This window comes from Panthera onca, chromosome D1 (genome assembly GCF_046562875.1).
Source record: "Panthera onca isolate mPanOnc1 chromosome D1, mPanOnc1 haplotype 2, whole genome shotgun sequence".
Lineage (NCBI taxonomy): Eukaryota > Metazoa > Chordata > Mammalia > Carnivora > Felidae > Panthera > Panthera onca.
Genome location: NC_138348.1, coordinates 5335096 through 5361719, shown reverse-complemented (window position 1 = coordinate 5361719; position 26624 = coordinate 5335096). Strand labels below are relative to the sequence as shown.

General features: G+C 41.2%; 1 protein-coding gene across 7 annotated transcripts in view; it reads left to right on the top strand.

The window, feature by feature from the left end:
- The window catches only part of KDM2A (lysine demethylase 2A), a 113751-nt gene that overhangs the window by 70307 nt on the left and 16820 nt on the right, over positions 1-26624 (top strand). For all 7 annotated transcript variants that reach the window (XM_060607370.3, XM_060607369.2, XM_060607372.3 and 4 more), the window contains 6 exons: positions 6745-6851; positions 7212-7305; positions 8489-8642; positions 9748-9863; positions 15677-15803; positions 19154-19548. In XM_060607370.3, the coding sequence (XP_060463353.1) occupies positions 6745-6851; positions 7212-7305; positions 8489-8642; positions 9748-9863; positions 15677-15803; positions 19154-19548 (993 nt within the window). The remainder of the gene's footprint in view (positions 1-6744; positions 6852-7211; positions 7306-8488; positions 8643-9747; positions 9864-15676; positions 15804-19153; positions 19549-26624) is intronic.

Sequence of the window (26624 nt, the reverse complement as noted above, 5' to 3'; positions counted from 1 at the left end):
TCTGATCATTTTTTCCACATTGTCATTGTCACCAAGAGAGTTGTTTATATACTGGGAGAATTTATAACTTTTTTTTTATGTTTATTTATTAGAGTGAGTGGGGGGTGGGGCAGAGAGAGAGGCGGAGAGGATCCCAAGCAGGCTCCGTGCTGTGAGCACACAGCTTGACTCCAGGCTTGATACATGAACTGTGAGATCATGACCTGGGCTGAAATCAAGAGTCGGACGCTTAACCAACTGAGTCACTCAGGTGCCCCCTAATCATTCTTTTAAAATCAAGATCTCAGCCTGGGTGGCTGTCATTTAAGCTTCTTACTCTTGATTTTGGCTCAGGTCATGATCTCACTGTTTGTGAGATTGAACCCCACATCACGCTACACACTGACAGCACAGAGCCAGCTTGGGATTCTCTCCCTCTCTCTGCCCCTTTCCTGCTCTCTCTGATCCTCCCCCTGCTCTCTATCCCACACCCCAAAATAAAAAATAAACATTTAAAAATAAATAAAGTCGAGATCTCAGTGTTTTATTCAATCTCCATTTAATTATCCTAATTGCATCAAAATTATGATAATTGTTTCTAATATTGTTATTTTATATATACACCTACATTCAGCTTACCAGTAAGATGCATTGTTATTATCACTAAGTCATTGATATGTACAGACCAACAGGAAAATGTTCTTCGGATTTTACTATTATTACCTGAAGAGACAATGTAATTTTTTGTCATTGCTTCTTGTTACTGGAGATGGCTACAGCTAAGTACAGAATTTCTTATTAAGGGTCGCCTGGGTGGCTCAGTCGGTTAAGCATCCGACTTCAGCTCAGGTCATGATCTCACGGTTCATGAGTTTGAGCCTCGCGTTGGGCTCTGTGCTGACAGCTTGGAGCCTGGAGCCTGCTTCGGATTCTGTGTCTCCTTTTCTCTCTGCCCCTCCCCAACTCACACTCTGTCTCTCTCTCAAAAATAAATAAAGATTAAAAAAATTTTTTTTTAATTTCTTAAGAAAACTTTTATCTCCTTAGAATGATAAAAATCCTTTTGTATTATAATTTGTTTGGTCATGTGGAAATATAGGAAGACAGTTAGAATTTAGTCTTGTTATTAGCCAAACATGGTGCACTTAATAAATAAAGAATATAGGGCACCTGGCTGGCTCAGTTGGTAGAGTATGCAACTCTTGATCTTGGGGTCATGAGTTCAAGCCCCACATTGAGCATATAGAGCCTACTTTAAAGAAAAAGTTTTTTTAATGTACAGTTCAGTGCATTAAAATAATAAGAGAGGGATGTAAGAATCACAATAACATTTGTTTATAAATTGTTTTTAATATTGCTTATAAATTAACATTGTTAATATTGTTAGAATTTCAACTTAAAAATAAAGTGATTATAGCTATAAAAGTCAAACATTCATACTTTTCTGTTCTTGAAATTTAGAATTATGTCATTCACACATGAAGCCTTTTTTGTAACATTCTTAATTTATTCACTTTTGTTCCTAGCTTTAATGATAAAAATCCATCATTATATAACATAAAAATAATAGACCTAAGTGGAGGAGTGGAACTATGGAAGGGCTCAGAAAAAGGAAATTTTCTGGAGGGCAGAGAATAATGCACCAATATTTTTTAGGGACCTAAAACATGACTGGAAAGATTGAGCTATTACCAAGGTCACTTCCTGAAAGCGGGAAAGCTTTTGATGACTTGCTATGTAAGCAATAATATGCTTATTCTGCTGGGGTATTATTTATTTATTTACTGGAGTATTTTTCCCCACAGTGTATCCTTCTATTTATTTAGGTATTTTCTAACATATCTCAGTAATGCTTTTTTATTTATTTTTATTTTTTATTATTATTCTTTTTTTTTTAATATTTATTTATTTTTGAGAGACAAATTGTGAGCAGAGGAGGGGCAGAGATTGAGAGGGAGACACAGAATCCAAAGGCTTCAGGCTCTGAACTGTCAGCACAGAGCCTAACATGGGGCTCAAACCCACAAACCGCGGAATCATAACCTGAGCCAAAGGTGGATGCTTAACCAACTGAGCCACCTAGTCACCCCAATAATGCTTTTTTAAAAACCAACTTTATTGAGGTATAATTGACATAAAATATACTCATTTTAAGTATACATTTCAATGAGTTTGAACAAATATTCTTGTAATCTTTCACGTAAACCACATAATCTCTTATTCTCTGTGACATTCACACCTTCAGAGTTAGCGTATTATTGGCTCAAGTGCCCACCATGTGCTGAGCACTATGCTAGGTGCTAGAGGACCTGTGGAAGATAAGGTCATTGTCATTCTCACAGTGCTTAAAGTCTCACGGGGAAGAAAGACCAGAGGATAGACATTTCTATAAGCCACACTAATGGTAAGTGCATCATAAGTGAATAAATATAGAGTGTTGTGGGGGCAAGAAGAAGGACCCCCCTCTAACCTAAACTGGATGAGAACTAGGGGAAGCTCTTTGGAGGAAGTGATATCTAAGCTTGACATGAAAGAAATGAGGCAAAGGGAATGAAAACCAGAATTCCAGGCAGAAGAAGTAGTATGTGTAAAAGTAGGTGCAGTGGAAGAGGAAGGTGGGCAACCTTTAGGTGCCTCTTGGGGTGTTAGCATAAAATGGGATTTTCTGGTAAGGAGAGAGATTGTTTTCTGCTGTCATTCCAGCAGTACCCGAGAGGTAGCTGGAAAGTAACATATACAATGCGCAGATTTGTTTGGTGGTGGGAAAATCAGTTCATGTAAGGCCGTGAGCTTTTTTTGTGCAGCATGTGAGTAGATTAGGTCCTGGGTATTGGACTTCTTACCAGTTTGGCCCTAGTATTGATGCAGAGCAGGTAGAAACTGGTGATTACCCCTTCTGGAGACTTGCTCTCACATGGATCAGGCCATTTAGTAAAAGGCCTACCCAGAGCCTAAACATTAACCGAAGGAAAAAAGTATGAGTCCCATACCACAAGACGATACCTAATAATACCAAAAAATAAAAGGCCAGAATGAGTGACTCAGTGCTGCAGGTGAGAAATTCTGGCCAAAGAAATTCAGCTTTCTCTGAATGAAAATTGAGAAAAAAATACCCATGTGTTCTTAACCCTTCTTTTCCCCATCCGGACATAAGAGCTTATACTGTCTTGAGCAAGTACAGTTATTCATTATTCTGTTACAGTGTTAGCAAAGGAGAGGACCATGAGATAGAAGGTGCTGACCACTACATTAAGAGAACAGAAAGTAGATTTTGTTTGAGGGAAAGGAAGGAAGTTGGAGTTCATTCAGTGTTTGAGACCCAGTGGATGCTTGGTTGAAACTATTGGCTCCCTGAGCAGAAATCTTTGAAGTGCAGCCACAAGTTAACTTCATGGTTGCTCTCAACTTGCATGTCATTGGTGATCCCTTCCAGCCTTGCTCCCACGGTTTCCTAGACACCTGCCTCATATCATTATGCACAGATTGTATGCATTTGTCCAGATCTATATTGTAAGGGAAATAAATTATTAAATACAGGTATTGTTGTAAAGCTTACTGTATACGTATGTTTTATAGCCTTAAGTTAGATTATTTGTAGTGTCAATACTGTACTGGACTCATGTTTTGGCTCACATTTTATCTACCTGAGACTGTTTCTTGGAGGTCAGTGGTTGGGTAATGCACACATTTGAAGGTAGAGGACATGTTACAGTTCAGTGTAAAGTGCAGATACGTTCATATTGCCTTCACTTCTTTCAGCACATATAATTTAAAATAGATTACCAAATATAAAAGATCTGTATGCTGAAAACTATAGAAAAAGATCTGTATGCTGAAAACTATAGAAAACTTACAAAGGAAATTGAATAAGACACAAAGAAATGGAAAAACATTCCATGCTCGTGGATTGGAAGAACAAATATTGTTAAAATGTCAGTACTACCCAAAGCACTCTACATATTCAGTGCATTCCCAATCAAAATTGTACCAGCATTCTTCTCAAAGCTAGAACAAACAATCCTAAAATTTGTGTGGAACCACAAAAGACCCCGGATAGCCAAAGTTATGTTGAAAAAGAAAACCAAAGCGGGAGGCATCACAATCCTGGACTTTAGCCTCTACTACAAGGCTGTAATCATCAAGACAGTATGGTATTGGCACAAGAACACATAGACCAATGGGATAGAATAGAGAACCCGGAATTGGACCCACAGACATATGGCCAACCAGTCTTTGACAAAGCAGGAAAGAGCATCCAGTGGAAAAAAGACAGTCTCTTTAGCAAATGGTGCTGGGAGAACTGGACAGCAATATGCAGAAGAATGAAACTGGACCAGTTGCTTACACCAGACACAAAGATAAACTCAAAATGGATGAAAGACCTAAATGTAAGACAGGAAACCATCAAAAACCCCAGAGGAGAAAACAGGCAACAACCTCTTTGACCTCAGCTGCAGCAATTTCTTGCTTGACACATCTCCAAAGGCAAGGGAAATAAAAGCAAAAATGAACTGTTGGGACCTCCTCAAGCTAAAAAGCTTCTGCACTACAAATAAAGCAATCAACAAAAGTAAAAGGCAACCAATGGAATGGGAGAAGATATTTGCAAATAACATATCGGATAAAGGGTTAGTATCCAAAATCTGTAAAGAATGTACCAAATTCAACACCCAAAAAACAAGTAATCCCGTGAAGAAATGGGCAGAAGACATGAATAGACACTTTCCCTAAGAAGACATCCAAATGGCCAACAGACGCATGAAAAGATGCTCAACATCACTCATCATTAGGGAAATGCAAATCAAAACCACATTGAGATACCACCTCACACTGGTCGGAGTGACTAACATTAACAACTCAGAAAACAACAGATGTTGGCAAGGATGTGGAGAAACAGGAACCCTCTTGCACTGTTGGTGGGAATGCAAACTGGTGCAGCCGCTCTGGAAAACAGTGTGGAGATTCCTCAAAAAATTAAGAATAGAACTACCCTACGACCCAACAATAGTGCTACTAGGAATTTATCCAAAAGATACAGGAGTCCTGATTCATAGGGGCACATGTACCCCAATGTTTATAGAAGTGCTTTCAACAATAACCAAATTATGGAAAGAGCCCAAATGTACATCCACTGATGAATGGATAAAGAAGATGTGGTTTATACATACAATGGAATACTATTTGGCAATGAGAAAGAATGAAATCCTGCCATATGCAACAACGTGGTTGGAACTGGAGGGTATTATGCTAAGTGAAATAAGCCAGTCAAAGAAAGACAAATATCATATGTTTTCACTCATATGTGGAACTTGAGAGACTTAGCAGAAGACCTTGGAGGAAGGGAAGGGGAAGAAATAGTTTTAAACAGAGAGGGAGGCAAACCCATAAAAGACTCTTAAATACAGAGAACAAACCGTGGGTTGATAGGGGGTGTGGGAGGGGGGAAATGGGTGATGAATATTGAAGAGGGCACTTGTTGGTATGAGCACTGGGCGTTGTATGTAAGTGATGAATCACAGGATTCTACCCCCGAAACCAAGAGCACACTGTATATACACTATATGTTAGCTAACTTGACAATAAATTATATATGTTTTAAAAAATACAGAATTATACATTTAGCCACATGTATTTTTAATGACCAAGTATTGTGTTCATGTAGTTAGTGATAATAAAAACCAAGTGATTAAAGATAGAAAATAAAGGTGAAATGAAAATGAAATAAAAAATAGATTACTAAATTCTGCTAACGTTATCTCAAGAAATTTTAACATGTATTTACATGTAATCCTCACAATATCCCTTGGAGTTAATTATCCTCATTTTATTTTATTTTATTTATTTTTTTTTTTCAACGTTTATTTATTTTTGGGACAGAGAGAGACAGAGCATGAACGGGGGGAGGGGCAGAGAGAGAGGGAGACACAGAATCTGAAACAGGCTCCAGGCTCCGAGCCATCAGCCCAGAGCCTGATGCGGGGCTCGAACTCACGGACCGTGAGATCGTGACCTGGCTGAAGTCGGACGCTTAACCAACTGCGCCACCCAGGCGCCCCTTAATTATCCTCATTTTAGAAATGAGTTCCAGGGACTTGCATGTGATCTTGAGAAAACATGACAGACCTGGAACTTCTGATTTCTAACCTAGTAGATTCTACATTGTTCATGTAGGGTTACAAATCCCTATTGGATTTGTTTCTTTTTCTTCTTCTTCTTCTTCTCCTTCTTCTTCTTCTTCTTCTTCTTCTTCTTCTTCTTCTTCTTCTTCTTCGTCGTCGTCTTCGTCGTCTTCGTCGTCTTCTTCGTCGTCTTCTTCGTCGTCGTCGTCTTCTTCTTCTTCTTCTTCTTCTTCTTCTTCTTCTTCTTCACTTTGGATGTCTTAGCTGCTCTAACAGTTCACCGTGTTACATCTCTGGTAAGTTTAGAAGTACCTTCCAGACAGCACCTTTGATTGAATTAGAAAAATACAGTTGATTATACCAGTATTGACACAAAGGGGATACTACTGTGTTATTTAATGACTTCATTTTGATTAGTGCTATCTTTATGATGTTGACGGGTCCATTAGCCTTTATTCTCATTGAAAAATTATTTCTAGAAGGTTTGCCTGTCGACCCTAAGATTCACCAACAGATTGTTTTGTTTATAATTAAATTATAGTCTTTCAGTGTGTATTTTGAGAAATTCTGTTTTTCTGGACTTTAAAGTTCTCTTTAATCCCAGTCCTTCCATTGAATCCTAAATGTTTCCTTCTTCTTTTTAAAGGTGGATTTCATTGACTGGGTAGACAACATGTGGCCGAGGCATTTGAAGGAAAGTCAGACTGAATCAACAAATGCCATCTTGGAGATGCAGTACCCCAAAGTGCAGAAGTAAGTGGCTTTCCCTGCATTTCCTCAGGTACATCACCGGGAAACCAGAGTGATTGCAAGGAATGGTTCCTCCCTTTGGAGCCTTGGTCTGTGTCCTAAATGATCAAAAAGATGAATTCTTTAAACAGATTTCACAGTTCCAGAGGGAAGAGTATATATAACGGTGTCACAACCCACAATTGCATAGTTTAAAGAAAATGTGTCGTTCTGGTAACATGATGACGCAGTTGTACTCCTCTTACTGACTGGGAATTGATTATGTGGAAGGTGGGGTGCACAAGGGGAGAGTGTGGTATTGTGGTGGGGCATGCTCTCTTTTTCTCATCGGTGCACTAATGGCTGCTGGTTTTTTTGGGTCAGGTACTGTCTGATGAGTGTTCGAGGCTGCTATACTGACTTCCATGTGGACTTTGGTGGTACCTCTGTTTGGTATCACATCCATCAAGGGGGAAAGGTACGGTCATAGTTGGGATGGGGGTTGGAATCTGAAGCTGGTTATATGTCTCTGCTTCAGTTCATGCATGCCTAATATACCTAGAAATGAATCTGTTAGGAAATTGTCCCCTATTCTAGAGAGAAACGGTGATTATGTTGACCCTTTTGGCTGGACTTCAGTAGGAATTTGTATTCTTCTAGTCTGCTGTCATAATACCAATATTGGCATACTACTTAGTAAACCTCAGCAGCCTTATTTTTAGATTCCCAAGGCAGAATTCTCCACATGAAGACAAGAAAGTGGTTTTAGGAAGACAAGACAATTTCTCTACATGGAAGTGCGATAAAGTAGTAGATGGCAACACAAATTTTGTATAGATTCAGGATGAAATCAGCAAATTAGAATCCAAACCACCTTTCCCTATTTTGAAGGCATTGATCTGAAATGTGGCCAGAGGAAGCCTTTAAGTCCTCCCTAAGGATGTGAATAGATTTTGAAAGATTATTCTCATTCGTAAAGAACTGTATTCCAGCTTGTCAGATTGTTTCTGAATGCTGTGTGAGAATGGAAATCTGGGATTAATGTCAGAGGTTTGTAGTATTACGCTCTTATTATTAGTTACCCTTTTTTCCCTTGCTAGAAGTAGATGCGTTTGTGAGAGAAAAGTAGAACCGGAATGAAAACACATAATGCTTTTAAAATGTGAGGTCCTAATTTAGAACAACTATACCTCCAAATCCAAAGTCATTTTGTTTGCTTTGGATCCATTTCAATGGTGTCTCAAGTTTTGTCCTTTTGGTCTTGGTTACTACCCTAGAACAAAGTAAGCTAGGCCTGTCTCTAGAAGATATTGTACCTACTGTATTTCTTAGGACTGTAGAGGCCAGACAGCCAGGGGCAAGTAAGGGACTTCCTAGGTAACAAACTGAATGTCCCTCTTCTCCCTGAGTCCTGGATGGGTTCTGGGTTCTACAGTGAAACTCCAGGGAAGCCCTAAAAGCCATTTCATCAAGTGAAGGACAGAAAATATCTGCTTCCTTGGGGCCTCTAGAATTTCCCAAATGGTCAGGTTCTGCAGGCTAGGAGGATTGCTTGCTGCTCTTCTGCCTGTTGGCCTTAACTTTGTACCTGTTTATCAGTTGAGGGAGACGACTGGGTCATGTCAATGGCTGTTAACAGACTGAAGTTTTTTAACTCACAGGTCTTCTGGCTCATCCCCCCTACAGCCCACAACCTGGAGCTGTACGAGAATTGGCTGCTGTCAGGGAAACAGGGAGACATCTTTCTGGGTGACCGGGTATCAGATTGTCAGCGCATTGAGCTCAAGCAGGGCTATACCTTCGTCATTCCCTCAGGTAAGCAAGATGGGAAAAAATTAGTTGTTTACTCTAGCCACTAGAATTAATGGATTACCACCAAGAGTGGTTGTGATGCTGGGGTGGACAGAAAACAATAGTGTCCTTTCCTGTCATTATGGATTAGATGGTAAGAATGTGGATTTTTGAAAAAGGCACTGATTTTCCACTAAAATCAGAATTGTCAGTGGTGGCTTCTCACAGAAGGTCTACATTTGGACCGCACATTAGGTCTAGGTAATCAGAATCTCTAAGGATAAGACCTGGTCAGCGGGCAGTATCTAACGTCTGGGTGAAAGAGACCTACTTTCTAAGGGATGTCTATGAAGGCTGGGGTGTAGTAGCATCAGTGATAATTTTTAGGAGGTCACTAGTTACAAAATAAGTATTTACAGCACAGATTTTGTTTTTTTGTTTTTTGTTTTTTTTTTTTAATATTTTTTTATGTTTATTTATTTTTGAGAGAGAGAGACAGAGCATGAGTGGGGGAAGGGCAGGGAGAGGGAGACACAGAATCCGAAGCAGGCTCCGAGCTGTCAGCACAGAGCACGATGTGGGGCTTGAACTCACAAACCGTGAGATCATGACCTGAGCCGAAACTGGAGGCTCAACCGACTGAGCCACCCAGGCACCCCGACAGCACAGATTTTGAAGTCACAGACCTGTATTAGAATTCTGACACTTGTAAAAAAAAAAAAAAAAAAAAAAAAGAAGAAGAATTCTGACACTTGTTTACCTGCTAATACCTTGTTGGTCAAATATTTAAACCTCTGTCACATTTTGTTTTGAGGAGTAAATGGAAATACATGTCAGCTCTTGTACTGCACCTTCACAGTAGGTGCTCCTGTAAATAGAAGCAGCATTTGTTAAGCTTACTGTATGCTAAACACTTTACGTGCATTTTCTGATTTAATACTTACTAATAACCATATAAAGTTTAATTTATATAGAGGATATTGAGGCTGCAAGAGATTAAATAACTTGACCAACCACTAAGTAACAACCAGAGTAAAAAGTAGGACCTAGGAGTATTATACTAGTTCTCTGAGAGAGCCATGTTGTAATGTGTGCTTACAGTCACTACCCTCCATTCCCTTTCTTCTAGGCTGGATTCATGCTGTGTATACTCCTACAGACACATTAGTCTTTGGAGGCAATTTTTTGCATAGTTTCAATATCCCCATGCAATTAAAAATATACAACATTGAAGATCGGACACGGGTAAGTAATTGTATTATGTAACAGTTGGATGTGAAGAGATTAACTCCATTTAAGCCAGATGTTATAACAGATTCACTGGTAGTTTATCTCAAAATTTCAAAATTTTTCTTTGAGTTAAAGTGCAGTGTTAACATTTCAGGGACACTGAGAAAAAAGTTTTAACAAGATCTACCTGCTTATTTTGGGGAACTCTAATTCTTTGAGGTTCTTGATATCTTGGATTTTTATAAGGCTAGAGATAGACATTTGGTAATCTTTTGAGCCATGTTTTTAATATGTATGCTCGTAGAATAACCCAGTGTAATGGGATTCATCAAGTCAAGAGTCAACAACTTTGAGTGCATGTATGTATCTTTATTCTGATTACTGTCTAACATGTGAAATGTTGTACTTTTCTTTTTTAATGTTTATTTATTTTGAGAGAGAATAAGGGAGGGGCAGAGAGAGAATCTCAAGCAGGCTCTGCCCTGTTAGTACAGAGCCCGACTCCAGGCTCAATTTCAAGAATTGTGAGATCATGACATGAGCCGAAATCAAGAGTTGGACACTTAACCGACTGAGCCACCCAGGTGCCTCTGTACTTAATAAATAAATGTGCATACAGCTTTTCTCAGCTGGGGTTCCATGAGAGAATTAAGTCTTTTAGAAAATGATATGTGTGTCTTATTCTCTTGGTTTTCTTTCCCTAGGATGTTACATAGCTGATACCATTCTAGATATATAGGAGAAAAAGTTCGTTACATGTGGTGGACACCCTCGCAAGAGTTGGCAAACTTTTTCTGAAAAGGATCAGAGAGTGAAATACTTAAACGAATGAGCATGGCTCAAATAAAATAGAATTTTATTTATGGACACTGAAATTTGAATTTCATATAGTTTTCCCATATCCCAAAATGCTCTAATTTTAGGGGTTTTTTTCAGCCATTTAAAAATGTAAAAACATTCTTAGCTCACAGAAAAACAGGCAGCAGACCAAATCCACTAGCTGCTGTTTGTTGGCCAACCCATGTCTTGGGGAAACAGGGCTTAATTCTTTAGCAGAACCCAAGTTGGTGAGGGCTGAATTATATATGATGAAAGTATAGATGTTGTAGACATTAAACAGCAGTTAGAGTATAGAGCCTTTAGAAGGCATGATGTTCTCACCTTGTTCTCAGGTAGTTCAACATAATAATAACAACAACAACAACAACCATGTTGGGGCACCTGGGTAACTCAGTTGGTTAAGCATCTGACTCTTTTTTTTTTTTTTTTAAATTTTTTTTTTTTTTTCAACGTTTTTTATTTTTATTTTTGGGACAGAGAGAGACAGAGCATGAACGGGGGAGGGGCAGAGAGAGAGGGAGACACAGAATCGGAAACAGGCTCCAGGCTCCGAGCCATCAACCCAGAGCCTGACGCGGGGCTCGAACTCACGGACCTCGAGATCGTGACCTGGCTGAAGTCGGACGCTTAACCGACTGCGCCACCCAGGCGCCCCAAGCATCTGACTCTTAATATGGGCTCAGGTCATGATCTCAGAGTTCGTGAAATCGAGCCCCCTCCTCAGGCTCTGCGCTGAGCATGGCGCTTGCTTGGGATTCTTTCTGTCCTCTCTCTGCTCCTCCCTTGCTTGTGCATGCTCTCTCTCTCAAAATAAATAAGTTAAGTTTAGTAATAATAATTACAGCCACGTATGTGAATAGAGATTAGCAAATGTGGGGAAATGTTAATAGCTGGTGAATCTTGAAGAATGCTGTAAGCATTCTTAAGCTTTTTGGCAGATTAAAAAAAAAAAAAAAAGATAAAACAGAGGGGGAGGCAAACCATAAGAGATTCTTAAATACAGAGAACAGACTGTGTTGCTGGAGGGGTGGTGGGTGGGGGGAGGTGGGTTAAATGGGTGACGGGCATTAAAGAGGGCACTTTTCTGAGTACTGGGTGTCATATGTAAGAGATGAATCACTGGGTTCTACTCCTAAAGCCAAAACTATAGTGTATGTTAACTAACTTGAATATTAAAAAAAAAAAAAGAAGAAGAAAAAGAGAGAGAGAGAGAGAAAGGAAAGAAAAGAAAGAAAGAAAGAAAGAAAGAAAGAGAGAGAGAAAGAACTTTTTTAGCAGATTTGAAAGTTTGCAAAGTTAAATTTAAAAAAATCACAATTTGGGGCGCCTAGATGGCTCAGTCGGCTAAGCATCTGTTGATTTTGGCTGAGGTCATGACCTCACAGTAGTGAGACTGAGCCCCACATTGGGCTCTGAGCTAAGTGTGGAGCCTGCTTAAGATTCCGTCTCTCCTCCTTTCTCTGTCCCTCCTCTGCTTGCTCTCTCCCTAAAAATAAATAAATAATCACAATTAGTGAAGAAGTTACAATTTTTAGAAGGAATAGTCATTGACCTGTTTACTGTGAACACGATCAGTTAGCTATTCTGGTGCCTATTTTGAAATATTTATTTTGGTTAGGAGCTATTACACACAACAGTGGTATTGTTCGTGTTCTAGGGATTGCCCCACTTGAATTAAGAAGATACAGTGCTTTTAAAATAAATTTTATAAAAGTAAATTTCTGCTTATTAAGAGTAATGAGGGGTTCCTGGGTGGCTCAGTCAGTTGAGCATCCAACTTCAGCTCAGGTCATGATCTCACAGATCATGGGTTTGAGCCCCATGTCAGGCTGTTAGCATAGAGCCTGGAGCCTGCCTCGGATTCTGGGTCTCCCTCTCTCTCTGACCCTCCCTGCTCTCACTCAGTCTGTTTCTCTCTCTCTGAAAGTAAACAAACATTTAAAAAAAAGTAATTAAGCTACAAAAAATAATTAGTAAGTTTGAAATTATAATAGTCAAAAATAGTTAAAGTTAAAATGTTTCAAAATTATGTAATTTCACAGAATACTCTTATTTAACTCCAAATTATTCTGAGGTAATACCACTTATCTACTGTAAGACTCAATCTGAAAATTAGTTTTTAGAAAGTACTCCCCTTTTTTGGCTAAAAACTATTGTATTATACCCGTGATTTAATTGCTTAGTTGCTCAGTTTGAGGGAAGAAAGGGAGAATATGTATATATTCAGTGGCATAGGTGAAATGAGGTACCTTACCTTCACACGGAGTTTCTTACAGACTGTTAAACTTGTAATAACTGATCTTGATTTACCTATCTAATTTTCTAAGACTGTTTTTTGTTTATGAAAAAAATGTCAAATTTCAGTCTAACCACCATATTATTCCATTTTTCCTAAGTATAGCTTAATTCTTTCATTCTCAATAAGGAACTCCTCTGTGTTTCTATAAAATTTCATTGAGTCCCTGCATATGTATGTACAAAGCAATTATTTTTTTATTGCTTTCTACACCAACCTTTTATGTGCCAATACCAGCTGGTATCCAGTTAATATATTACTTTACAAAAATGCAGTGTGTTGTAAATTTAAGACAGTGTTTTTGGTTTCTTTTGCCATGCCAGTGTGGAAATACCATACTATTTACACAAGTGCTGAGGGGCACCTGGGTGGCTCAGTTGGTTAAGCATCCAACTTTGGCTTAGGTCATGATCTCATGGTTTGTGAGTTCAAGCCCCACATTGGCTTCTCTGGTGTCAGCACAGAGCCTGCTTCAGATTCTCTGTCCCCACTGTGTATCTGCTCCTCCCCCGCTCATTCTCTCTCTCTCTCTCTCTCTCTCTCTCTCTCTCTCTCTCTCTCTCTCTGTCTCTCCCTCCCTCTCTCCCTCTCTCCCTCTCTCCCTCTCTCTCCTCTCTAAATAAATAAACTTTAAATAAACTTGAATGCTGATAATTATTCCACTGGTAGCACTGAAAAGCTCAATTCTGTAAGGTGGATTTTTTAAAAACTCTCTCCCTGCCCCACAAAAAATTTTAGCCCAGTCTTAGAAACTTGATATACTCTGTAGTATCTGGCAACATAGATAAAATATGAGGCAAGTTGGGTATGTGATATCTTGGCTGTTATTAATGCAGTCTGATGAGTTCCAAGTAAAAAATCAAAAGTTTAATGATCTACTATATATTACCTTTTTTTTTTTTTTTTACTGTCAGTATTAGCTTTCAACAGAGTCCCAAAGGGCTGTAGAATTTTGGGTTGTCCTGAACTTTTAATAAAGACCCTTCCAGAAAAGTGTTAATACCTGTAAAAGGTGAGCAGAGAGGCCCGTGTATTATATTTAACTTGGGGACATCTAGTACCTGTTAATTCTTGTGGTCCCCCTCCCACACCTTACCAAAAGTAAATTAGTTTGACCTTTTTTAAGCTCTTATTTATTTTTCAGTAGGCTTTAGGCCCAATGTGGGGCCTGAGATCAAGAGTTGTGTGCTCTACTGACTGAGCGAGCCAGCCACCCCCAATTTGACTTTTAAATAAAGGAGGAAAACCTCTTCTAGTTGTTAAAACTGTAGTTGCTTAAGAGACCTCGATTCAGGGGCACCTGAGTGGCTCAGTTGGTTAAGCATTCGACTCTTGATCTCAGCTCAGGTCTTGATCTCAGGGTTGTGAGTTCAGGCCCTCCATGTTGGGCTCTGCGTTGGGCGTGAAGCCTACTTAGAGAGAGAGAGAGATTCAGAGCCTGGATCCTCTGAATTGGAAACCTAATGAAAGGTACATACCTCTCCTGCCTTGCAATGAGGAAAGTAACCTCCTCATTCCACAGTCCTGCTCCGTGACCTAGCGAAGGATTTTCAAAGCGGCCTGGCATCCAGATTTCCTTGATTCAGGAATACTGCCTGACGTGGAGCTTTGAAAAGGAGATGAGAACGTACTCAGGAGTTGAATATTCAAAACAATCTTAGAAGTATCGTATGGCTTATCCTTTTGAAAGATGTCCTCTCTAAAAGATGATGGCAAAATATATATAGGTTAGTCCCCATTGTTGATCTTCCTTACTGGTTAATCCATGCTGATTTGCCTTTTCTTTGACTATGCTAGATCTGAAGGGCAGTTCTTTTTATTATTATTCAGCTGGAATAATTTCATGCTACTTCTGGAGGACATGAAAAAAAAAAACTAAAGACAATGGCTGATTAGGCCGTGTGGGACAGTAATCTAATTTGTGGACTTGCCCTTTTGGCTACAAAGTACTGTACAGACAAGCTGAGAGTTGACGGTGGGAAAAATACTGTCTTGTGTCCTACACTAGACAAAGCTTGAGAATGAATCTCTAATTATACTTTTCTATAACTTCAGCTCATGTCCTGTTTTCCATTAGATTCTTTGTTTCCTGGTCTTCTGATTGAGGTTAAAACTGTAGTGAAGGCAAGACTGCTTGGCATGCCTTTATGTCCTAAGAACCCTGAAACCATTTTCTCAAGTGTATTGTGTCTTACTCTAACACTTTACTCCCTGTCCCACAACTTCTTTTTTTTTTTAAGAGAGTGAGTGTGAGAGCCAGGGAGAAGGGGCATTGGAGAGAGAGAAAGGGAGGGAGGGAGGGAGGGAGAGAGAATAAATCTCAAGAGGCTCCACGCCCAATGCAGAGCCCGACATGGGGCTTGATCTCACAAGCCTGGGAACATAACCTCAGCCAAAACCAAGAATTGGCTGCTCAACCCAGGCACCCCCACAACTTCTTTTGATGCTTTCCCAAGACACCTTCTTGGTGGTTCTGAGATACCTTTTAATTTCTAGTGATTGTTTCCCAAGACCAACATTTTTCAGGTTGTCAGATCCACTTAGATTCTTGTTCCAATTGCCACCCGACGTTTCAGGTTGACGAGAGAGCATTTTTCCTGGGTTAATCTTTGCAGTGATTCAGTTTGTCTTACTCTCTTTCCTTGAAAATTGTTATCAGCTTGCTTTTTCTCATTGTTTTGTTCCCATGCAGGTTCCAAATAAGTTCCGCTATCCATTCTACTATGAGATGTGTTGGTACGTGTTGGAGCGCTACGTGTACTGCATAACCAACCGCTCCCACCTAACTAAGGAATTTCAAAAAGAGTCCCTCAGTATGGGTAAGTGTTCTGCCTACGTGAACTTACCTGCTTGGGTCTACAAAAGTCATTCGTTGGAGCTGAATGTCGTTTGCAGCTGATCTCTTACCCAGATGTGAATTATTAGGCAAAATGAAATATCTGGATCTCCTCTTTGTCTGAATTGTTAGTACCTTAGCTCCTTAAGAAAGATGATCACTTTTCTGCTGTGTTTTATTGTATAAAGAGTGGTCTTTGGCAAAGTAAAAACTAAGAGCATGCCATCATACTAACTCTTACGGTGTTCCAGGCACTTTACTAAGCAGTGTATATACATTAAATTCTAATCATTACTGATGAGGGTAGGTATTATTATCTCATTTTACAGATGGTGGCATTTAAGTTTCAAGGAGATTAGAAAACTTGATCTGTGATCTTATAGTTAATAAGTGGGAAATAATAACGGTTAATAAGTGGGGAAGGTACAGTTTGAATCAGATTGGTAAGACTCTACAATCTATATCCTTAACCTCTATGCTTTAATGTTTCCCCAACTTCTATCAAGAGAAATATTTTATTGGATGGCAAGATACTTTGTTTTTCTCCTGACTCTCACTGAGATTGGCAGCTTCAAAACTGAGAACAGTGGATGTGATTAGACAAGAGTACTTCCGTTTTCTTTCTTGATTTTCTTAAATGTTTGTTTATTTACTTTGAGAGAGAGGGAGAGAGAAAATCCCGAGCAGGGTTTTTGCTGTCAGCATGGAGCCTGACATGGGGCTTGATCCCAGGAACCATGAGATCATAGCCTGAGCCGAAATCAAGAGCTGGACACTTAACCAACTGAGCCACCCAGGTGCCCCAGGATACTTTCAGTTGTACATTTTTAGGCTGTTTTATACCCTAAGGTGCAGAGGAGCCAACACTGTAATATCTTGTGGTCATATGTTTCATGGAATCTTCAATCTAAACCAGATATTTTTGGGGCGCCTGGGTGGCTCAGTCAGTTGAGTGTCCGACTTCAGCTCAGGTTATGATCTCGCAGTTTGTGAGTTCGAGCCCCGCATCAGGCTCTGTGCTGATGAGCCTGGAGCCTGCTTCGGATTCTGTCTCCCTCTCTGTCCCCACACTTGTGTGCTCTCTCTCTCTCTCTCTCTCTCTCTCTCTCAAAAATAAATAAACATTAAGAAAAAAAAACTAAACCAGATATATTTTTTCTTTGAGGGTTGTTTATATTCTTGTTTGAAAATAAAAAATGGTCGAGTACATGAAAGCAGGATACAGAATTGTGTATGCAGCATAATCCCAGTGCAACTATAGTCGTGCACATATGTGTCAAAAAAGATGGAAAGAAAATACACATCAGTTGTTGAGTTATCTAAGGGCAGAGGGATAAGGGATGACTTCTTTGTACCATCCTATAGTTTCTAAATTATGATTATTTTGATTATTTTAATGTTTGTTTATTTCTGAGAGAGAGAGCATATGCAAAAGTGGGAAAGGGGTAGAGAGAGAGGGAGACACAGAATCTGAAGCAGGCTGCAGGCTCTGAGCTCTCAGTGCAGAGCCCGATGCGGGGCTCGAACCCACGATCCGTGAAATCGTGACTTGAGCTGAAGTCAGACCTTAACTGACTGAGCCACCCAGGCGCCCCTATGTTTTCTAAATTATTACTAGTAAACATACATTACTTTTTTTCCCTTTGGATTGGCTAATTAATTTTTATAGGGTATTTTTAATGTTTGTTTTTGAGAGAGAATGTGCACAGGTGCATGCACACATGAGTGGGGAAGGGGCGGGGGTGGGGGGCAGAGGATCCAAAGCAGGCTCCCTGCTCACAGCAGAGAGCCCAATATGGGGCTTAAACTCACAAACCATGAGATCATGACCCGAGCCAAAGTCAGACACTTAACCAACTGAGCCACCCAAGTGCCCCACCCATATAGTTTTCTTAAAAAATGGGGGGGTGGCGCCTGGGTGGCTCAGTTGGTTAAGCGTCCGACTTCAGCTCAGGTCATGATCTCGCGGTCCGTGAGTTCGAGCCCCACATTGGGCTCTGTGCTGACAGCTCAGAGCTTGGAGCCTGTTTCAGATTCTGCGTCTCCCTCTTTCTCTCTCTTCCACCGCTCATGCTCTGTCTCTCTCTCCTCAAAAATAAACGTTAAAAAAGAATTTTTTTTTTAAGTTATTTATTTTTGAGAGAGAGCATGTGCGAGTTGGGGAGAGGTGGAGAGAGAGAAAATCCCAAGCAGGCTCCGCAGTGCCAGCACAGAGGCTAAGGCGGGGCTCAAACCCATGAACCACAGGACCATGACCTGAGCAGAAGTTAGATGCTCAACTGACTGAGCCACCTGGGTGCCCCCCCCTTTTTTAACTTTTTATTCAAATTCCAGTTACTTAACATGCATGGACGATATAGTGATTCAACTCTTCCATATAGCACCCGGTGCTCATCTCAAAAAGCACACTCCTTAATCCCCATCACCTTTTTTAACTCATCCCCTCACCCACCTCCCCTTTGGTAACTAGCTATCAGTTTGTTCTCTGTAGTTAGGGTCTGTTTCTTGTATTACTTTCATAACAAAGAACCAATGCACATTTAACAATATTTCTTTCACTAAAACTTTTGACTGTCAGAAATCTTCCCTTTAAAAAATACTTAGCGTGTGGGGTGCCCAGGTGGCTCAGTCGGTTAAGCATCCGACTTCAGCTCAGGTCACGATCTCATGGTTTGTGAGTTTGAGCCCTGCATCGGACTCTGTGCTGACAGCTCAGAGTCTGGAGCCTGCTTCGGATTCTGTGTCTCCCTCTCTCTCTACCCCTTGCCCCTCCCCCCCCCCCCAACGTAAATAAACATTAAAAAATTAAAAAGAAATACTCACTTTGTTAGCCATATTGACAGGATTCAATTCCAAAGTTTAATTTTATGGCAAAACTTTCAATAAAACTGCTTTTTAGGGGCACCTGGGTGGCTCAATCAGCTAAGCCTCCAACTCTTTATTTCATCTCAGGTCATGATCTCACAGATTTGTGAGTTTGAGCCCAGCATTGGGCTCGGCACTGACAGTTGAGAACCTGTTTGGGATTCTGTTTCTCTCTCCCTCTCTCTCTCTCTCTCTGCCCTTACCCCACTCACATGTGCATGTGTGCGCACTCTCTCTCAAAATAAACTTGATTAAAAAAACTGTAAGTATATGCTTCATAATATCTGCCTTTTTGAAGAAAAGTTAATGAAATCACAATCCCAAATTTCAGTTTGGACTTGAAACTAATTTACAGCCATTTTCAGCTGACTTTTTATAACCTCAGGGCCCCTTCCATGCTACCTGTTTCTCTTGTTGATCACACAGTCAAGTGGCATGTTCTTACTATATTTTTTTTCTTGCTGGCAGATTTGGAGTTAAATGGGTTGGAATCTGGAAATGGGGATGAGGAAGCAGTGGATCGAGAACCAAGGCGCCTGAGCAGTAGGCGCTCTGTCCTCACTAGCCCCGTAGCCAACGGGGTCAACCTGGACTATGACGGACTGGGCAAAACCTGCCGAAGTCTTCCAAGTCTGAAGAAAAGTTTGTCGGGGGACTCATCCTCTGACTCTAGCCGGGGCTCCCACAATGGCCAAGTGTGGGATCCCCAGTGTAGCCCCCGAAAGGACAGGCAGGTGCATCTGACCCATTTTGAGCTTGAAGGCCTTCGCTGTCTTGTAGATAAGTTGGAGTCTCTGCCACTGCACAAGAAATGCGTCCCCACAGGGATAGAAGATGAAGATGCTCTTATTGCCGACGTAAAGGTAAGGTCGGTTATGTCGTATGACAGCCACTGGTCCGGCTGGGGCAGGCAGTCGCTCAGTTCTGAGAGAGAAAGTACAGGAATTCTGGATAATCTGCAGCTCATTCAGAAAGACATTCATGTCTACCTGTGTCTGCTGCACGGTGCTTCAGTTCTCAGGGCGAGGCTAAGTCCCTTTTGCGAAAACACTGACTTCTGTATGTTCAGTTAGGACTTAAATTTAGTCTTAAAAACAGAGATTTCAGACTGATTTTAAAAATAAAGAAGAGCCTAATCTAAGAAAGTATTTGTATTAGGAAATATTACTTAATCAAGTTACCCTCAGATAAAGAGGCCTGTTTCAGAACAAAAGTGGCCAATAGCAATCTCCAGCAGCCTCCGCCCAAGCAGATGAGAGAGAAGCTTTGCTGTGCTGGGTGGTGCTGATAGGCTTTGCATATTTAGTTTCGTACTTACCTACTATTAAGACCAAAAAAAAAAAAAAAATTAAATACATTGGGACAGCTTCTGAGAAAGTGTCATTGTAAACATAATCTGTCCTGGGGCACCTGGCTGGCTCAGTCTCTGGAGTGTGCAACTCTTGATCTCGGAGTTGTGAGTTTGAGCCCCATGTTGGGTGTAGAGATTTAAAAAAAAAAACCAAAAGACATAATCTATCCTATTGCTATATCCAGTTTCTTCATGTTATATATTTTTCTTTTTCAAGAGGTCTCCCAGTATCAGTATTTTCAGAGCCTAGCCCACCCCTCATGCATTGATCTCAAAGAAATTAGCTTATTTTTAAGGAATCCAGATTTCAGCTGTCTAAATTGGAGGAAGTTCTTTTAAGTCTTTCCTCACAAGTTACCATTAACATGAACACCAAAAAGTATAAACCTGGAAATATCAATTTTCTTTTTAAAATCATCATTTGGAACTACATCTTGGGTGCAAGGCCTGGGAATGTGTAGTAGAAAGCTAGTTCACAATTAGTAATTAAGTATTTATTTTTAAACCCTGTCAGATTATCTTAAGCCACAGAAGAATTTATGTTGAATAATTTTATGTGACCCTAAGGAATATAGGCTGAATATCTGAGTACGTCTTTTCCATTCCTGATTCCTGATTCGTGTTTTTCCTTGGCCACTGCTACGGTCTGAAGTGCTTCTGCAAACACCTCAGGAAGAGTTCCAAAGTCTGGGATAGGACCTGAACTGGTTTTTTTCTCTTTTGTTTTTCTTTTTACAACAGACTTTTACATTGTATTTTATTGTTTATGCATCAGTGAAAGGGTGAAAAAATAAAGAGGCTTAAAAAAGTGGTAGCCTGGTTAGATTGGTCCTCTCCAATGGTGATAGAAGCAGGATAGTTGACTTTTTTTTTTTTTAATGTTTGTTTATTTTTGAGAGAGAAAGAGACAGAATGCAAGTGCGTTAGGGACAGACAGAGAGGGAGACACAGAACCTGAAGCGGGCTCCAGGCTCCGAGCTGTCAGCACAGAGCCCAACACGGGGCTCGAACTCACAAGCTGTGAGATCATGATCTGAGCCAAAGTTGGACACTCAGCCGACGGAGCCACCCAGGTGCCCCAACAGTTGATTTTTCAGTTTGGTTTTACAAGGTTTGTTCTAGAAGAGACAGGTGGCATCATCGTGGCTTGTATTTAGGGGAGGAAATGACAAAGTTCTAGATAAATGTGGTCCTATTTCTGTAATGATTAATGTGTAGCAAAACAAACTTAGTTAGTCCTACTTTTCCAGACTCACAAACTAGATTCCAAACTCACTTTCCACCCTTGAGTGAGCAAAGGACATATACATTTTCTCTTTTCCATTGTGATAGGACATATCTATTAATACTTCCTGAGAGTTTGAGTGTAACATCTTTTTTTTTTCCTCAGAAGTTTTTTTTATGTGGCTATTCCATAGATACATTTAGGAAACATTAAATTAACTTGCCTGTAGGATCCCTGAAAAGAAAGATTTCTAAGTTTATAGCTCACAGTCTTTTGGCCTGGGCGTCTGTATTTCTGAATCATGAGAAAGAATAGTTATCTTCTCAGTCCTATGGGATTTGACTCCATTGACTCCAGTTATAGGAAGCCTTATTGTAATCCACTAGTCAGCTGTACAAGGTCAAGTGTCATAATAGAAATACACAAACTCCCATAACTGTTAAATAAAGATACTTGAGGCAGAGTGGCAGGGGAAAATGTAGAAAAATTTGGGTCAAATACTAAGCAGAGTAAAAGTATGCGCGGGAAGGGGGCAAATGAGTTAAAAAGAGGTATCTAAAGAGGGCTCTTAGCATTATGAAAAGTGTCTACAGAGAGCTTCCTTGTGTTTGTCAGGAATCGTGAAAAACATGGCTGCCACCCCGGGCTCAGTCAGAGTGGCACAGAGACCAGAGCCTGAGGAAGGAGTGGTCAGCAGGATGACTAGGAGACTGACAGTGTTTGAATTCTTCCTGCAGGGGCTTGTCTGCACCTTGTTTTGCTTGCCCGATACCATAGTTAAAATGCAGCTGATAGCAGAAGACAACAGACTTAGATACCAGCTATGCAGGTAGTTTAACTTAAGATCAAATGGATTCATTATTCCTGCATTTGACCATTTATATTTAATCTGAGCTTCAGATAATAGTGAGTATAGAGCTTGAATACTTTGAGAATCTGAACATCACCCAAAAGAAAAGAAGCTGTGCATTGGGTAGGTGCCATCACCGCACAGCTGGAGACTGCAGTGCTAGAGAGCTTGGTGCTTGTAGCATAGAAGCCTACACTGCAGTGGAGGACAGCAGCAAGCCGAGTTTACTCTTCCTGCAGAGAGAGGGATTGTTTCTTGTTGCAGCCTGTGTGGCTCTTAGGAAGAACTAGCAGAAGAGATGAGCGCTCTATAGCTATATATCCCTGGAAGAAAAGTCCATTTTACTGTTGGGGGGGAAGGGCTTTGAAGATTCTAAAATGTTAAATTCTGCATTGTTAAAGAAAGATCGGGGCACCTGAGTGGCTCAGGTCACGATCTCAGGGTTCGTGGGTTCGAGCCCCGCGTCAGGCCCTGTGCTGACAGCTCGGAATCTGGAGCCTGCTTCGGATTCTGTGTCTCCCTCCCTCTCTCTCTGCCCCTCCCCCAGGCATGTTCGTTCATTCCTTCTCTCTCTCTCTCTCTTTCTCAAAAATAAACATTAAAAATTAAAAGAGAGAGAAAGAAAGAAAATAGAATATAAAGTTGGGAGGGGATTAGATAAAAAAAAAAAAAAAAAACGGGGCATTAAAAACTGTTGACCTGGGGCTCCTGGGTGGCTCAGTCTGTTGAGCATGTTGAGTGTCCAAGTCGTGATTTTGGCTCAGGTCATGTTCTCACAGTCTGAGGGATCAAGTCCCAAGTCACGCTCCTCGCTGAGCATTGAGCTGGCCTGGGATTGATTCATAGTCATTCATATTCTCTCTCTCTCCCTCTCTCTCCCTCTCTCTCCCTCTCTCTCCCTCTCTCTCCCTCTCTCTCCCTCTCTCTCCCTCTCTCTCCCTCTCTCTCTCTCTCTCTCCCTCTCTCTCTCCCTCTCTCTCTCCCCCTCTCTCTCCCTCTCTCTCCCTCTCTCTCCCTCTCTCTCCCTCCCTCCCTCCCTCCCTCCCTCCCTCTCTCTCTCTCTCTCCCTCTCTCTCCCTCTCTCTCCCTCTTCCTCCCTTTCCCTCCCTCTCTCCCCTCCTCTCCCCTCCTCTCCCCTCCCCTCCCTCCCTCTCTCTCTCACTCTTTCCCTCTGTTCCTGAGCCCCTCCCCCACTCCTTGCTCTCTCTCTCTCTCTCTCTCTCTCTCTCTCTCTGGAAAAAAAAAAAAAAAAGACAGGACTTAGAGCAGTGTCAGTAATACAGTCCCATTAAAGTGAGAGAAAGTCTCTGTGTGCATTGCAGCGGTGCTGGAGAAAGGGACATGCCACCTGCTGACAGTGGGTCACAGAAAGGAGGTAGGAGTCAGCCTGAAGACTGTTTTTATTCAGAATTTATTGTTTTGTATTTATTTTGGTCATAAAGGAGCTCTTAATATATATACATACATAAAAAGGTTTTAATATATCAATGTATTTGGCTGCCCAACTCAGTGAAACAAATTCAGTGTTGTATACGTATTTACTTTCCTGTTTTCTCTAAGATATTTTGATAAGCTGGGCAAACATGTGACTTGTGGTCAAGATACTAGATCTATGAAAGCTTGTTTTCTCCTCTGTAAAATAACATCTACCTCAATGGGGCTGTTGTGAAATTTAATGATAATGTTAGTAAATATTTAATAAACTATATCACTATTACAGAAAAAAAATCAGATGTCACAAATCTATGAATAATGCCTGCCTACTCTGTGCCAGAACCGGGCTGAGTGTTGGGGTAAATATGCGCACACGCTGTGGATGAGGCCCTCGAGGGTCTTGCAAGGCAGTGGCGGAGCAGGCATTTCAATAGGCTGAGAAAGTGAGTGCGTCCTAGGTTTGCAGGCACCGTGCATGCCACTAGAGTGCTGCCTGAACACTGAGAAGCTGGGTGTGGATTCTGTCCCGAGGGAAGGAAGTGCCAGTCTTAACTCAGAAGTTAAGGGGGCACCTGGCTGGCTCAGTAGGTAGAGCATGTGGCTCTTGATCTTGGGATTGTGAGTTTGAGCCCCACGTTGGTTGTAGAGAGATTGCTTATGAACAAACAAACAAACAAACAGACAGACAGACTTCTACTATGGGCTCCTGGGTGGCTGAGTGGATTGAGCGTCTGACTCTTGATTTCGGCTGAGGTCCTGATCCCCGGGTCATGGGATGGAGCCCTGAGTCTGGTTCCATGCTGAGTGTGAAGCCTGCTTGGGATTCTCTCTCCCTCTCCCTTTGCCCCTTTCTCCCACTCATTCTCTCTTAAAAAAAAAAAAAAAAAGTTAATAAACTTTCCTGTTAGATGATAAAACAGTATATAAATGACTCTCAGTTTGTGAATTCTAGAATTGTTCTTTGTGGTGCAATAGGCTACTACTGCTGCTCTGAACTAAGATCCTAACATTTTATTTTGTAACCATGATCTAAAAATTTACACTCGGCTCTCTCTCAGGAGTATGATGGAACCAAAAGCAAAGTCATGGTTTCAGGTAGATACAGACACTAATGATAAATTCGCTTCATCTGACACTTTGGGGGTGACTCTGGCACTAGTTAAAGAGAAAAACTGGTAGAGGATCCACTATAATTAGATCTTAATCCATTAAACTAGATTAGAGGGGGGAAAGGCAACCTGTATAAATAAAACTTCATTTGAAATATAATCCACACATTCTAAGTGGGAAGTTTTATATTTATTTACTCATCAGTTTATTTTTTAAATGTAAACTCTATACCCAACATGGGGCTTGAACTCATGACCCCAAGATCAAGAGTCACATGCTCCACCAACTGAGCCAGCCTGGTACCCCCTAAGAAAAAAGTTTTGAATAATTTAATAGCTACAAGGCATATAAGGTTAGGTTAAAATACATAATAATTCTTCAAAGTGTTATTATATTATTGTGTTATGTAATGTCATGTTCTTACCATCTCTGATCTTTGGTGCCTGTCTTTTATTCTGAATTAATGGGGGGGGGGGGGCGGGGAGGGACTGGCCTCATTTAATAAGCGATTTGGAAGCCCTGTCTGGTTTTTGTCCTTTCCTGGTGGCCTCTCGGGTTTTACTTGCTACAGCTGGTAACATGTTTCTCCTTAGTATTCCATTCTTTATCACCCCTCCAGGTTAGATAGGACTGAGATAAGAACCAGGATTTTCCAAGAAGACCTCTCACACTATTAAGGAGAGCGTTTCAGACATAATAATCTGATTGAACTTGGTCTTTCAGTCTTAAGATAAAGGGCAAACGAGACGTTTAGGATTAGAATGGCCATAGAAACTTTTTCAGGGAGAGCTCAACCAAAAAGCACAAAACTCCCACCTTTCTTGGTAAACTACTGTAAAAATTGAAATATTTAGCCCCTCCCTGGCAGCAAAGCCCAAGCCCCAAAAAGCATATTAAGCCACTGACTACATCAGAAACTCACTGACACAACTGTCCTGGAAATAAAAAGGTTTCCAGTGGTAAGAGCTAGGTTCTTAGTGGCCTGAGATGTTTATTTCAAAGCAGCTCCTGTAATTTCTGAAAAAAAAGCCAAGTTATAGTTATGAGAGTCTGAAAATTACATAAATCTAGATCCAAAATACAGTACACTGTAGTGAGAGATTGCTTGTTCAGTCCGAGCTTCACCCTGACCGTGAATCAGTGTGTGGAGAGTGTGTGGCACGCATCACTCGAGTAGCTGCCACAAATGGCATCGAGACGTCTGACGGGATACGAGGCTGGCCGCATCATCCAGGGAACATCAAGAATGTGGCAGGCAAAACAAACGACTAGGATAGGAAATGGGCAGGAGTGCTGGTGTCCTGGGGGGGAGGGGTAATCTGAGGGGCAGAGTCCCAGGAGACTGGTGGATGTGGAATTGGCAGACACAGATTCAGTGGCTCCTTGCGCTGGTACCAAGGCAGGAGATAAAGCCCCTTGACGCCTTGACCTCAGGTTGTACGTCGGCTAGCTTTACTTGGTCAAGATGGAACCGCGGGAAGAGCTGCCTAGACGTTTCGGTTATGGTGGTAGAGTGCCCAGTCGTAACCAGAGGCAGGCATCTGTTGTCGAAGTGGTTGATATTAAACAGACATATGTATTGAATATCTCAGTATTGGTTGAAATGTGTCATCCCTGAAGGTTTTTCTGGAAATATGTATGCTCATTCTGGATTCTGGGCTGGGAGAGCAGCAGTGAGGGCAGGTGAAGCAGGCGGGTGTGTGGGGAAAGAAGGGAAGTTGGAGGAACTCAGCTTGGGTGCCTGGCTCTTGCACAGGCTGAACTTCGGGTGACTCGCTGTTTGCCTGAAGAGCAGGAGGGAGAATTGGGGGGGGGGGGGGGTCAGTGGGCAGGAGTGCCGGCTGTAACAATAAGAAGTGACCCTGAGGGGCAGGGTGTGGACGAAGACAAGGACACTCACGGGCCCAGATGCAGAACGGGTTAAAGCCTTCCCTTTTGCTGGCGCCTTCCGAAGTCGGCCAGAGGGAGC